Below are 14728 nucleotides of genomic sequence, written 5' to 3'. Positions count from 1 at the left end.
CATAATAAACGAACACATATATACTTTTCCGAACTTAAAGGTATGCATTTATATATTTTCAAAAAGTAATTAACCATTGTTGCTTCAAATATAATAAAATACACAATTAATTGTGCATGCTCTTCTATCTTTTAAAAAATGCAGGACATTCCCGCTAAACATACTGTACAACGCTTGACCGACTTACGAAAAATGTGGGTTCAAATTTTCTTGAAAGAGGTACGGTAGACATGAAGTACAACAATTTAGGATGTGTATGTTTATGATTTTTAATTTCGGACTTTATTGTGATTTGTATGTGTAAACATAATTTAGGATATGTAGACTTAATTTGTAGGATGTGTTTGATATCTATTTGTGATTTGTATGCATATATATTTATCAATCTGTGATTTGTATCGGTAGCATATTAATTGGGCCAGCATATATATATAAATGGGAGCTGGCCAAATAATTAAAATTACATTTTTTTACATTCAACAAAAAATCTGGATCGGTTTTTATTCAAAAACTGATCTAGATATGAAATTTTTAATAAAAAAAATATTCAAAAATATTATCAAGAACGGTTTTTATATTAAAACTGATCTTAATAGTTCCTATCTGGATCGGTTTTTATTTAAAAACTGATCTAGATATGAAATTTTTAATAAAAAAAAATATTCGAAAATATTATCAAGAACGGTTTTTATATAAAAACTGATCTTAATAGTTCCTATCTGGATCGGTTTTTATTCAAAAACTGATCTAGATATGAAATTTTTAATAAAAGAAAATATTCGAAAATATTATCAAGAACGGTTTTTATATTAAAACTGATCTTAATAGTTCCTTTCTGGATCGGTTTTTATTCAAAAACTGATATAGATATGAAATTTTTAATAAAAAAAAATATTCGAAAATATTATCAAGAACGGTTTTTATATAAAAACTGATCTTAATAGTTCCTATCTGGATCGGTTTTTATTCAAAAACTGATCTAGATATGAAATTTTTAATAAAAAAAAATATTCGAAAATATTATCAAGAACGGTTTTTATATAAAAACTGATCTTAATAGTTCCTATCTGGATCGGTTTTTATTCAAAAACTGATCTAGATATGAAATTTTTAATAAAAAAAAATATTCGAAAATATTATCAAGAACGGTTTTTATATTAAAACTGATCTTAATAATTCCAATCTGGAGCGGTTCGTATTCTAAAACGGATCTAGATAACTACTATTAAGATCGGTTTTATGAAAAAACCGATCCTATTAGTTTCTATTTGGAACGGTTCTTTAAAAAATATAAAACCGATCCTGATAGTATCAGTATCGCCTTCATCAGGATCGGTTGGATTCCGTTACTGATATGTGTATATAACCGATCCTGATTCCATATTTTCCACTAGTGTCCTAAAACCCTCCTCCTTCCTTAGCCGTCTCCTCCTCCTTCCTTAGCCGTGACCTCTGTTGGCTCTTCTCCTCGCGCGATCCGTTGGCTCTTCTCCTCCGTCGGCTCTTCTCCTCCGTTGGCTCTTCTCCTTAGCCGTGACCTCCGTTGGCTCTACTCCTCCACCTCCCTCTCCGTCTCAACTCGGGTAATTATTAGATTAATTGGATAAATAATTGTTTTAGTTAATTATTTAGTTACCAAACCGAAAGAATTGTGAACATATGTTGTATGCTTAAGGAATTGTTAGATTAATTCGGGTTATTTTGACTAAAGTGTATAATTGTGAATGTATATGCTGGTTTAGGGTTTAGGGTTTGTAAATTTAATTCAGGTATATGCTTAAATATTTGTGAATGTGTGTATGCTTAAATAAATGTGAGCGTGTTCATGCTTAAATAAATGTGATATTTGTGTATGCTTAAATAGCGGTTTTAGTTAATTATTTAATTAGTTTACAAACCGAAATAATTGTTAGATTAATTCGGTTATATTCTTGTGATAATTGTATAATTGTGAATGTGTATGCTTGTTTAGGGTTTAGGGTTTGCAAATTCGGGTTTATTCTTGTGATATTCTTGTATAATGCGGGTATATTCTTGTGATATTCTTGTGATATTCTTGTGATACTTGTATATGATTATAGATTCGGGTATATGCTTAAATAATTGTGAATGTGTGTATGCTTAACTAATGGTCAATGTGTTCATGCTTAAATCAAGATGATATTTGTGTATATGCTTAAATAAAGGTGATACTTGTGAATTTAGATAATTGTTGCAAATTTAGACTTGTGAATTTAGAGGTATGTCAAAAAATTTAGAATTGTTGCAAATTTAGACTTGTTGCCAATTTAGATCCTTGTTTGAAAGTGTTAGAAATTGAATTTAGAAACTCGGATTATTAGAAATTGTTAGAAATTGCAAATTTTGATACTTGTTATATTGTTAACCTATTTGCAAATTCAGATATGGAAAGCAATAGTGGGTCAGGCTCGGTTAAGAAACGAGGAAGAGGGCCTAACCAAATTAAGGAGAAGTTTAACGAGAAAGGCAAAAAGTTGGAACTTGACAAGTTTCACAGGCCGATTGTTACTCGGGATACAACGTCTTTTCCAACGGAATTCGGTATATTGGTGAGAAAGCATGTTCCTATAAGTTTCCAACTCTGGAAAGACGTTCCAAAAGAGAACAAGCTGAAGATATGGGAAACGCTGAAGGTAAATAACATGGCACTAAGTTGACAATATTTCATTTGATATTAACTAACTCTAAATTTTGATTTCTCTTTGTTTGGCAGCTGGACTGGGGTATAGAAGAGGACGAAAAGGTGAGGGACTATTATTATCAGAAAATGGCTACTTGTCACCGGAAGTGGCGACAAGAGATGACTAAAGTGTGGCGCGCGGGTGAGACGCCTGATTTTGCAAAGCACCATATGGAAGAAAAAGACTGGGAGGTATTTGTCAAGTACTGAGAGACGGAGGAATTTGAGGTATGTTTATTTCTGCGGACCACCTACCTTATTTCTGCGGACCACCTACCTACCTTATCACCAATATACCGAATTCCGTTGGAAAAGACGTTGTATCCCGAGTAACAATCGGCCTGTGAAACTTGTCAAGTTCCAACTTTTTGCCTTTCTCGTTAAACTTCTCCTTAATTTGGTTAGGCCCTCTTCCTCGTTTCTTAACCGAGCCTGACCCACTATTGCTTTCCATATCTGAATTTGCAAATAGGTTAACAATATAACAAGTATCAAAATTTGCAATTTCTAACAATTTCTAATAATCCGAGTTTCTAAATTCAATTTCTAACACTTTCAAACAAGGATCTAAATTGGCAACAAGTCTAAATTTGCAACAATTCTAAATTTTTTGACATACCTCTAAATTCACAAGTCTAAATTTGCAACAATTATCTAAATTCACAAGTATCACCTTTATTTAAGCATATACACAAATATCATCTTGATTTAAGCATGAACACATTGACCATTAGTTAAGCATACACACATTCACAATTATTTAAGCATATACCCGAATCTATAATCATATACAAGTATCACAAGAATATCACAAGAATATACCCGCATTATACAAGAATATCACAAGAATAAACCCGAATTTGCAAACCCTAAACCCTAAACAAGCATACACATTCACAATTATACAATTATCACAAGAATATAACCGAATTAATCTAACAATTATTTCGGTTTGTAAACTAATTAAATAATTAACTAAAACCGCTATTTAAGCATACACAAATATCACATTTATTTAAGCATGAACACGCTCACATTTATTTAAGCATACACACATTCACAAATATTTAAGCATATACCTGAATTAAATTTACAAACCCTAAACCCTAAACCAGCATATACATTCACAATTATACACTTTAGTCAAAATAACCCGAATTAATCTAACAATTCCTTAAGCATACAACATATGTTCACAATTCTTTCGGTTTGGTAACTAAATAATTAACTAAAACAATTATTTATCCAATTAATCTAATAATTACCCGAGTTGAGACGGAGAGGGAGGCGGAGGAGTAGAGCCAACGGAGGTCACGGCTAAGGAGAAGAGCCAACGGAGGAGAAGAGCCGACGGAGGAGAAGAGCCAACGGATCGCGCGAGGAGAAGAGCCAACAGAGGTCACGGCTAAGGAAGGAGGAGGAGACGGCTAAGGAAGGAGGAGGGTTTTAGGAGGAGAGAAAATGAGATTTGAATTTCGGATGGAAGAAATATGTACCTAGGACTATCAGGAACGGTTGGTAAGTTAAGAACCGTTCCTAGCTTAGGAACCGTTCCTGATAGTTATCAGGAACGATTCTTAACTTACCAACCGTTCCTGATAGTTATATGTATGATTTATTTATTTAAAATATTTTATAATATCAGGAACGGTTCTTAAGTGAGGAACCGTTCTTGATAGTTATTAGGAACGGTTCTTAACTTACCAACCGTTCTTGATATTATTTTATATTTGTGTTGGTTTATTATATTTTTTATGTGTATGTTAGTTTATATTTGTGTGTTTTATTTTTTAAAAATTACTTTAGTATAATACTTAATTTGAAAATTACTTTAGTACATAATCTATTTTAAAAACCTTAATACCTTGAAAATTACTTATAACATGGAATAAAATAAGCTACATAAAAATTAAAAATAAGCTAATAAATTACATATAACATGAAAAATTAAGCTACAAGAAGTGTTTTCAGAATAACTTGCATGCTTCCCATCGTCCGGTGTTTCAATGCATCCTGAAGAAAAAAATCAATAAATTTCTTAAGTCAGCAATATTAAAGAAAATTATATCACATTTTTATATTTTTTGACATACCAATATTAAATGTATGACATACTAATATTATGACTTGCCAATGGGACCTTCTTCAACCCATTCTCCTTCGTTATGATCGATGCGCATGTGCCCTGTTTCATTATCCTCAGCGGCTGGATGTAAAGATACCATGCCAGTGGAAAACGGTGGTATCTCATCAAAATGATCGTATGCTTCTTCGTCTTCCACATTATCAATTCCGATGATACGTCTTTTTCCAAAGAGGACAACATGTCTTGAATGATCGGCAGGATCAGTTACGTAGAACACTTGCATGGCTTGTCTTGCAAGTATAAATGGATCATCCTTATAACCAGCCTTCTTAAAATCCACCAAAATAAAACTATCGTCATCGACCTTAACCCCCCTACGGTTATCAACCCATTTGCACTTAAATAATGGGATCTTAAATCTTCTGTAATCGACCTCCCAAATTTCTTCAATGAACCCATAATATGACATCGATGCATGCGATGGTCCGGCAACTTTAGGATCGGAAAAATCAGTTGAAACGGCAACTAACGTCACTCCACTGTTTTGCACGGTACTCTTTGAATCTTGATTTCTTGTGTAAAATGTGTACCCGTTGATGTCATATCCTTCGAAGGTCCTCACAACATGGATTGGACCAAGAGCCAACAATTTGACTATTTCTTTAATGTTTTCTCCCTCCGTAGCTTGCAAGACTCTACGGGTAAACCATTCTTCAAACTTGCTATTGTGTTCACCAATCAACCACTTGTCGGATTTCTTAGGATTCTGTTGCCGCAAGATAGTCATATGCTCGTCCCAAAAAGGATGAACGTCAGTGAGGTGTTGCAAAACATAGAAATGTGCTAGTGACATCGTTGTACTATCGGGCACGAATAATTTTGCACCGGTAGTGCCTACCCCGTGAAGTCTACCCTCGTGCCGAGATTTAGGGATGCCGATAGCTTTGGCATCATCCATATAATTAGTACAAAACTCAATAACCTCTTCAGCAGCATAAGCTCTTACGATGCTGCCCTCAGGACGATATCGGTTCCTGACATATCCCTTTAACAATCCCATGTATCTCTCGAACGGATACATGTACCGCAAGAAAACAGGTCCACACATCTTAATTTCTCTAATTAGGTGAACGATTAAATGAACCATGATGTCAAAAAAAGACGGCGGAAAATACATTTCAAGATGACAAATAGTGACAACAACCTCCTTCTGCAGAGCATCTAGCGTATCAGGATCATTTACTTTGCAACAGATGGCGTTAAAGAAAAAACAAAGCTTAGTGATGGTCTGCCTAACATACTTTGGCAATATGCCCCGAATTGCAACAGGAAGAAGCTGTGTCATTAAAACATGACAGTCGTGAGACTTCATTCCTGTTAATTTTAAATCATCCAGTGAAACTAGGTTCTTAAAATTCGAAGAATATCCAGATGGAACTTTGACACCATGAAGGCATTCCAATAAGTTTTTTTTCTCTGCTTTTGATAGCGTATGCATTGCGGGTTTTAGATATGTACAAGTTTTTCCTTTTTCTCTTTCCTTCTCTGCTGGTTGTAGATCTGGCCTTATGTTCAAGAATTGCATGTCTTTCCGAGCATTAATACCGTCCTTAGTTTTACCCGGAATATTCAATAATGTTCCAACTATGCTATCACACACATTTTTAACCACATGCATCACATCGAGACAGTGTCGAACCTCTAAGTGTGCTTCCAGTATGGTAAATCCCATAATATTGACCTCTTCTTCCAATATATTTTCGGAGCCCCTTTCTTTCTCACCACCTTCTTTTTAAATTTACCCAATTGAACTTTCAAATCTCTCACTCGCGAATAAACTTGTTTACCGGTCAATGGAACATTTGCTCTGATATTCTCGGTCTTTCCATTGAATTCTTTCTTTCTCTTTCGGTGTGCGTGGTTGGCAGGAAGAAATCTACGATGACCCATGTACACGTTTTTAGAGGAATTAGGTAGCCACACATCGACTGTATCATCCAGGCAAACAGGGCACGCTTTCTCTCCTTTGACACTGTAACCCGACAAATTTCCATAAGCCGGAAAATCATTAATGATGCAGAAAATCATGGCCCGTAAAGTGAATTTCTCCTTTTTGTATGCATCAAATATCTGCACTCCGATTTGCCATAATTCTTTTAAATCCTCGATCAATGGCGCTAGGTACACATCTATGTCGTTCCCGCGCTGTTTGGGTCCTGATATGAGCAAGGTCAACATGATGTATTTGCGTTTCATACATAACCAAGGAGGAAGATTATAAATGCACTGTAGAACCGGCCAATTGCTTGCTTGCTGCTCATGCTACTGTGCGGATTAATTCTATCTGCACTCAGCCCAAGCTTTAGATTTCTAGGATCACGTCCGAATTCGGGAAACTCTCTGTCAATATTCCTCCACTGAGGAGAATCAGCGGGGTGCCGTAATTTTCCGTCTTTTTTCCGGTTATCGGCATGCCAACGCACTAATTTCGGATCTGTAGCATTTGAGAACAAACATTTGAATCTCAGTTTCACGAGGAGGTACCACAATGCTTTTGCAGGAGGTCCTTTATTCGATTTACAATCATCACTTTTATCACTGGCTCTCTGCTTTGGTTTGTAACGTGATGCACCACATTTTGCACACTCGTGAAGGTCTCCATACTCATTTCGATATAATATACAATCATTTGGGCACACGTGTATTCTTTGAACTTCCAAATCCACTGGACACAATATTTTTTTCACTTCGTAAACATTGGGTGGTATCTCGTTTCCTTCTGGAAGCATTTCTTTTAAAGTTTTTAATAGCTCAGTAAAGCTTTTATCACTCCAACCGTTAGATGCTTTAAGGTTATACAATTTTAATAAACCTTTCAATTTTGAAAATTTAGAACAACCAGGATACACCTTATTAGAATCTTCGTACAAATTCTCAAACAAACAATACTGCTTATCATTATCAAAATCCTCTTCTATATCACGTAACATTTGATCAAAATTATCACATTTATCTACCACTATATCATCATTTTCTTCGGTATGATACTCCTGTTGCTCAGTACGAGTACCTACATCGGTTTCCAATCCCCGTAAGTCATTCCCCTCATCTCCAACGGTATGGTATTTATGATGCTCAGTACCAGTACCTATGTCGGTTGGAAAACTCTCACCATGCCATATCCAACACTTATATCCTTGCTTGAATCCACGACGGATTAAATGGCTCTTCACTTGGTTCGGGTTGGAAAATTTTTGACCATTGTTACAATCACGACAAGGACACGACATCATTCTACTCCCCTTATTCGCCATATCTTCCATAGCAACTCTGATAAATTCCTCGACACCTGTCGTATATTCATCTGATAGACGTGATGTTTCGTACATCCAACTGCGGTCCATCTGCAATTATAGTAGAACACAATTAATTTAGAACAAGCTTGGGGTACTAAATTCTATTCACAATAGGGCTTACATGGGGCCTGGTTACCATCCTATCCCACTCTTTGAATACTTCGTCTCAGTAGTGACCACGTGTTAGTCGTGTTTTAGTATTTAAGAAAATTTCGGCAGCATTTCCCCTCAGTTCCCCGAGTATTCGGGGAACTAATAAGGAGAAATGCTGCAGAAATTTTCTTAAATACTAAAACACGACTAACACGTGGTCACATTCTAATTGAGACAAAGTATTCAAAGAGCAGTCCCAAAACGGGGACTATTCAAAATTAATCCCTAATGGATTAATTTTGAACGGGTATCATGACCTAAAGGCATTAATCATTCGGTTATGGCTCTTACGACAATACTCTAGCTACATACTTAATACAAATCTATTTAGTCTAGCTATCGAAATACACATTCATGCATAAAACTAATTAAAAATGAGTTTTATGTTTTACTTACAACTTTTTCAGATGTCGTACCGAGTGAGATGAAAATCGCTGCACCAAATCTCTCAATAATAGCCAAACTACAAAATTAAACCAGCGGAACCTAATTAAGGGATGTATATATATATAACATATATATGATGCATATATGCTAGCTAGGGTATAGGGTATAGGGTTTAGGGTTTATATGGGTATATATGAAAAGCTCATATATAGAATGCACATGCAAATATAATTATGTCAAAAGCTCATATATCTCACAATTAATTTGCTAATCTCCATATATATACCCAAGCTTGAAATAGAAAATGTATAAAAACCTAAAATAGAGATTTAGGGTTTACAAAATGAGCCGAATTAGAGTCTAAATGGTGCACCATCTAACATCAAACTTGAGAAAAAAGATGAATAAACCTGAGAAAAAAAGAGAGATAGCTGGTTAATGACCAGTAATTAAGATAGCTGCTGCGCTAAGTAATGGAGGCGAGGTCTGAGGATGAAAGAAAGGCGATTCTGTGATGAATCTGATTCAGGTAGTGCCTTTAAATGAAGTATCAAGATCGGTTTCTAGCTAGGAACCGATCTTGATACTTTATAATTAGGATCGGTTCCTAGATTACAACCGATCCAGATATTATCTGGATCGGTTTAGACTAAGAACCGATCCTGATACTTAATAATCAAGATCGGTTAATAGCTTAGAACCGATCCTGATAGTATCAGGATCGGTTCTAAGCTAGAAACCGATCTTGATAGTGCATGACCTGTGATTTTATTAGTTTTTAGTATCGGTTTTAGTTTTAAAACCGATCCAGATAGGTATTAGTATCGGTGGTTAGTACACCCAATACAGATAGACCGATCCTGATTCCAGTTTTTCCACTAGTGTAGCCAGTTCTGTGATTGATGGGTCTAGGTTCAGTTTTATCAAAATATACATATTGTAACTATATATATATATATAGAGAGAGAGAGAGAGAGAATGGCTAAACTCAAAATGTTTTTTTCTGGCTCCAGAAACAAATGATTCGGTTTTCCAATTTTCAAAGTCCAAACAGTCGATCCAAACCGTTAGATGTTTAATCTATATTAAAATATAGTTGGAGACAAAATTTTATATTTTTTGGAGTTTTTTTACTATTTATTAAGATGGTTTGAAAGTCGCTGTTTTTTTATTTCATTTTAACTATAATTCCCATAATTTATATTTCATTTTATCAATCAAATTCATTGCTGGGGTTGCATGGTATTTTGTATAAGTTTCACAAGAAAATGCTTGGAATTCTGAGACCCACAATGTCTTGATCATATCATTACATCATATTATTATACGCATACCATAAATTAAAAAAAAAAAAAACATGTTTGAATAACAAATCACAGTTCACAAGCAGAAACTTGGAATTCATGCACTAGAAATAAATTAATTGAGCCCATCTAAAAAGTAAAAAGTAAACCTCTCCAGTTCATCCCTTGGCAAAATTACTCCAATATCAATCCCTCCTTCCTCCGTACCACTCTCCGAGAGAGAAACTGTACCGGGTGTTTTAGAAATACTAACCACCTCAACCTTTTTAAGTTTTCCAAATGCAAAATCCACATCATAAACCCTAGACCTTGGTGATCCTGCAACAGACATCGGTTTCTTAGGTAATATACTCTGAATTTTCTTCAACCAACCCTCAGCACCATCTAAAATACCATTTTCTAATCCCTTAATTGATTTTCCTATTGCAATTGCACCATTTATAACCCCATTCTCACTCAAGAGGTCTTCAACATTAGCCTCCACAAAACAAGGTGTCAAGCAGTTTCCAAAGTATTGCACTGGTACCGGTGGTGTTAGGCGATTTCTACAATCAACTGAAAATAGAAAATGGGCTGTTTTGTTTTTTACTCTTTCTCCAGATTGACATTTCAACAAACAGATCCATGAATATGCACTTGCAACCGTGAAAGATGAGCAATGGACCAGTACACCACTTGACGCAGCTGTATCAACTACTCTTTGTTTGAGTCTATTTATTTGTTCTCTAGAGAGAGATAATGTGCTTATAAATAAAGCAGGTGGTTTTACAGAGAAATCAGGTGGTGGTGGTGGCGGCGCATGTGATGTGCAATCTCTCATTTCAGCCAGAGTCTTAAAGTATAAACCATTTGGATCGGGTATTACAGACCGGTCATGGATCGGCGGTACTGGGGCGGATTCTGAATCAAACCCGTTATCCCGGCAAGCCGCAGCCCATGACTTCATAAAATGCTTCGAACCTAAATCATCACAAGTTACATGGTGGATTGAAACCCCAATACAAATTCCCTTGTTTGGAAATATGGTGATTTGTAAGGCTGCAAGTGGGGTCGTTCCATCATTTGACTTGCATAACTGCGGTACTAATTGATCCAGCTTACTCAAATCCCGCGGATCGGAAGTTACCAGTTCTTCGAAGTCGGTATTTGAGTCTGATTCGGCTACAGTTAATGAAATTGAATTGGTGTTTGAAGGGGAGAAGATGTACTGGGAAGGGTCGGAGGGGTAAGTGCTGATGTGGCAGGTGAAAAGGTGGAATCTTTGAAGGGTTAAAGAGAGGGAAGAAGTTAGAGAGGGGAGAGTGACAGAGAGAAAATGCGAGGTGGATTGATGGTACGAGAAGAAGAATAGGCGCTCGCCTGGACCGGTGTGGAGCCATGCAATGTCAAAGAAGGTGAGAGGTACGGCCAGGTTCGACGATGAGTTTGCAGGAGGAGACACGTGGATCTGGTCTAGGACTTTGATTAACGCCATAAGTCCAAACAGTCGAACCAGTTTTCCCCAAATTACAACCCTGGATTGAACAATTTTTCCTCAAAATTAACAAACAAATTCGATAAATAAACTGAAGGGCCGTTTTACATACCAGTTTATCTCCGATCAATAGAGAGAAAGAAGTGTGAGGTTAGGGTTTATCTCCGAGGATTTTGTAGAGAAAAGCAAGAGGCTAGGGTTGGCAGCGGTCAATCGATCTGGAAGAGAGGATGCAATTTGGTTAGTGGAGGATTTGGAAGAGAGGAATGCTCGGATTACTTGACTTGAAATCTTTTTCAGTTACTAATATTTTTCTCTACTAGTCAAACTCAATGCCCATATCTCTAGAGATATCTTTAATTCAATTGATTTAATTAGTCCAGGTCAGATTTTACATCTGCAGCCAGCCAGCCAGCTGCTCTCTACACCCAGATATGGGCATCTACAGCTACTCAGCTAGCACATGCATGCACGGGTTAGCATTTAATTAGAGTATTTTTTTTTTCCTATAGCTTTGCAGATGCCTAATCTAATCTAATCTAATCTGTATGAGTCTATGACCGCTCGTGTTGTATATGTTTCATAAAGGATAGGCAGTTTAAAATATGATTTTGTATTGCTGTACTTTTCAGAAGAACTCTAGCTGCTCTTTTTTATTTGTTTTATTTGTTGCTTCAACTTGTAGTTGTAGGAACGCCATGGCCACAGAATACCGGTGCAGATCAACTGGTACCAGTGTTGTGATATGAGGGATCTGTTCTTAAAAAAAATGGGACAATAAATGGTAGGTTGACGGGACGATGGATGGATGCGAGGGTGCCTCTCTTGTCGCGAGTCGCGACTCATGGCCCGGCAGCGGTCATGACAATTTTTAATATATAAATTAATCTGAAACTTTTGGTGAGATATTCAGAAATTTATAGATCCCGAAAATAAATATAAAAAAAAACTGAAATTAATACAATGCGACTGATAAGAATTTGTGAATTAAAAATTAAACTAATTAAATAAAAACTAGAGGGACACGTGGGGCACATGTATGGCCCCTTCTTTCTAACTCTTACTTTGCTTCCTATATCTCTCTTCATTCTTATTTTCACCTGATCTCTCTGATTGCTCACTCTCTCTTTACGTGGCAATTCCTCATCATGCCAACGTTGCTAAGCATAAGGTGATGAGTGAGCTACATATACTTTCCTTACTGCACCTAAGTCTCTCTTTCATATTGCGTATGGATAATATTTGCAGTGTTGTATTCTATTCTCTCTCCGCTTTATGTTGATATTCATCTTGAACCGGATTTAGGATTTTAGACAGTTTATTGGAAATTAAGCTTTGTAAAGCATGTGGGTTAATAACTGGAGTCACTAGTACAGAATAACAAATTAATCACAGTCAAAAATTAAAATTACTCACGGATTCTCTACCGTGAGTAATGTGGGCGTTAGTAAAAGTGAAGGTTTATAACCACAGTTGCCGAACCGTGATAAGATTAGCGCTCCAATCTGGATACCCACGGATTAGCGTTTCATTTCACCTTTTTAGCTACACCCTTTACCCACGGCTAACTCATTTCACCTTTTAGCCACACCCTTTCTCCAATCTGATTAGCGTTTCATTTCACCCTTTTAGCCACACCCTTCACCCACGGCTAATTCATTTCACCCTTTTAGCCACACCCTTGCACCCTTTTAACCACACCCTTCACCCACGGCTAACTCATTTCTAACTCATTTCACCTTTTAGCCACACCCTTAACAGTGGTTGTTCTTTTAGTTTTAATATTAATATCTATTTTTCATGACTAACAATATCAATATTTAGTAGCAATTGCAAATACCAAAAATCACGCAATTTGAACAATATATCACTACATAATACTATTTAGAGTTAGACAATTCTCAAGACAACATCATAATTGCACTTACATAAACACTGCCCTACACTATATAACCCACATACCTAAACTAGACAGTTAAACAGTAAGAATTATAAAGTATTTAGAACTATAACTAGAATTAAGCTAATCACTTGAAGTGCTCATCCATGAACACTCTAGCCCACATGCCCCTTATTTCATGGAGGGGATCCATTGGAAGACGCGCAACACCTGGTGAGGGAAACTGCATGCAAGATTATAAAATGTTAAATGAATTCAAGTAAATTTAGAAAAACCCCATAATTTTCTTGGGAAACCTAAGTATGAACTAAAGAGGGATATTGTGCAACAGCAAGGCCACTGCATGCCCTTAGATAAAATGATGTATAATAGAACTAACATACATTCTTTGGAATTGTTTTTTGATGCCTTGTGATGAATGAGTGCATGAATTTCATCACATAATATCCGCACTCCCAACCCAAGTACTGCTGCTGGCACTGAATTGCAAAAGTAGAAAGGTTATTAGTTTGAATTTTCTTGGTAGTTGTACAAAGGAATATAAACAAACCAATTCAGATTAAAAGTAAATATGACAACTATATTATATTTAAATTAGTGTGTTAACCTTGAGCATTCTCCAATGTATTTTCAAATTAAGCTCTTTAGCATGCGGTCCTCCTTCTTTAGTGTACTTTAGAAAAGCCCTTAAGAAAAATAAAGGATAGTAAAATAGTGTTAATCAGAGATTAGAAGAATAACTATTTAAAAGAATGGAAATAAAAGATAGTTTAATTGATTACTTACTGCTTGTAATACTTCATGATCTTATAATCTGTTTTATTATCTGTTGGCTGGTTTGGATCCATCACAAACACACTATTTTTCCCACGGATCTCCAATATTTGTCCCACTCAATATCAAATTCCTTTCCATCGGGTTGATTTTTGCAGAGGGTAGGGCCTCTTTTTTTTATTTCTAGGTTGTGCTCTATTAACTTGATCACTGAAACCCTCATCCGGCATTAATTCACCTGATCTATTTTTGCGCAAGGAAGGGCCTCTTTTTTCTTTATTTCTAGGTTGATTTGACATGGATCTGATCTAGGTTTAACCAATCTGCAATTTAATAAGACAAGACAGATTTAACAGCTTACAATAAGATACTCAATTAATGATTGAGAAAAAGATTTCTTTTCTATTTACTTATTGTGAAATATTGTATCTTTAATAGATAGTATTATATTAGGGGCTTGGCCAATTTTTTAATTTAAAAATAAATTCTATAACTGATCAAATATATTTGAAATTATAAGACAGCAACACCCAAAACAAATCTGTCTTATTTTGAGGCCTAAATTTCTAAATACGAATATCGACCAAGTCTGA

The 14728-nt window shown here is 35.7% G+C and overlaps 2 protein-coding genes across 2 annotated transcripts; both read right to left on the bottom strand.

The window, feature by feature from the left end:
* Window positions 1–9992: 9992 nt before the first annotated feature.
* LOC144548123 (coumaroyl-CoA:anthocyanidin 3-O-glucoside-6''-O-coumaroyltransferase 2-like) lies at window positions 9993–11499 on the bottom strand. The gene has a single exon (XM_078296814.1). It carries the CDS (start codon window positions 11459–11461, stop codon window positions 10103–10105), a length of 1359 nt encoding a protein of 452 aa, XP_078152940.1. The 5' UTR covers window positions 11462–11499; the 3' UTR covers window positions 9993–10102.
* A 1989-nt stretch (window positions 11500–13488) lies between these two features.
* Window positions 13489–14221, bottom strand: LOC144547700 (uncharacterized). The gene is made up of 4 exons (XM_078296404.1): window positions 14148–14221; window positions 13969–14047; window positions 13745–13840; window positions 13489–13584 (listed from the first exon to the last, which is right to left on the bottom strand). Exons 1-4 carry the CDS (start codon window positions 14207–14209, stop codon window positions 13489–13491), a joined length of 333 nt encoding a protein of 110 aa, XP_078152530.1. The 5' UTR covers window positions 14210–14221.
* Between the last annotated feature and the right edge of the window lie 507 nt (window positions 14222–14728).

This window comes from Carex rostrata, chromosome 32, assembly GCF_964058835.1.
Source record: "Carex rostrata chromosome 32, lpCarRost1.2, whole genome shotgun sequence".
NCBI classification, from domain to species: domain Eukaryota; kingdom Viridiplantae; phylum Streptophyta; class Magnoliopsida; order Poales; family Cyperaceae; genus Carex; species Carex rostrata.
Note: the sequence above shows the minus strand (reverse complement) of the source record. Positions and strands in the feature narration are given on the sequence as shown.

Bases quoted from the DNA above. Each gene is read 5' to 3' on its own strand.
- LOC144548123 (XM_078296814.1), bottom strand. From the start codon at position 11,461: ATGGCGTTAATCAAAGTCCTAGACCAGATCCACGTGTCTCCTCCTGCA.
- LOC144547700 (XM_078296404.1), bottom strand. From the start codon at position 14,209: ATGGATCCAAACCAGCCAACAGATAATAAAACAGATTATAAGATCATG. The intron at 13,841-13,968 runs GTTAACACACTA...TTTGCAATTCAG, and splicing joins TACATTGGAGAATGCTCAAG to TGCCAGCAGCAGTACTTGGG. The intron at 13,585-13,744 runs GTATGTTAGTTC...TCTTGCATGCAG, and splicing joins AAAAAACAATTCCAAAGAAT to TTTCCCTCACCAGGTGTTGC.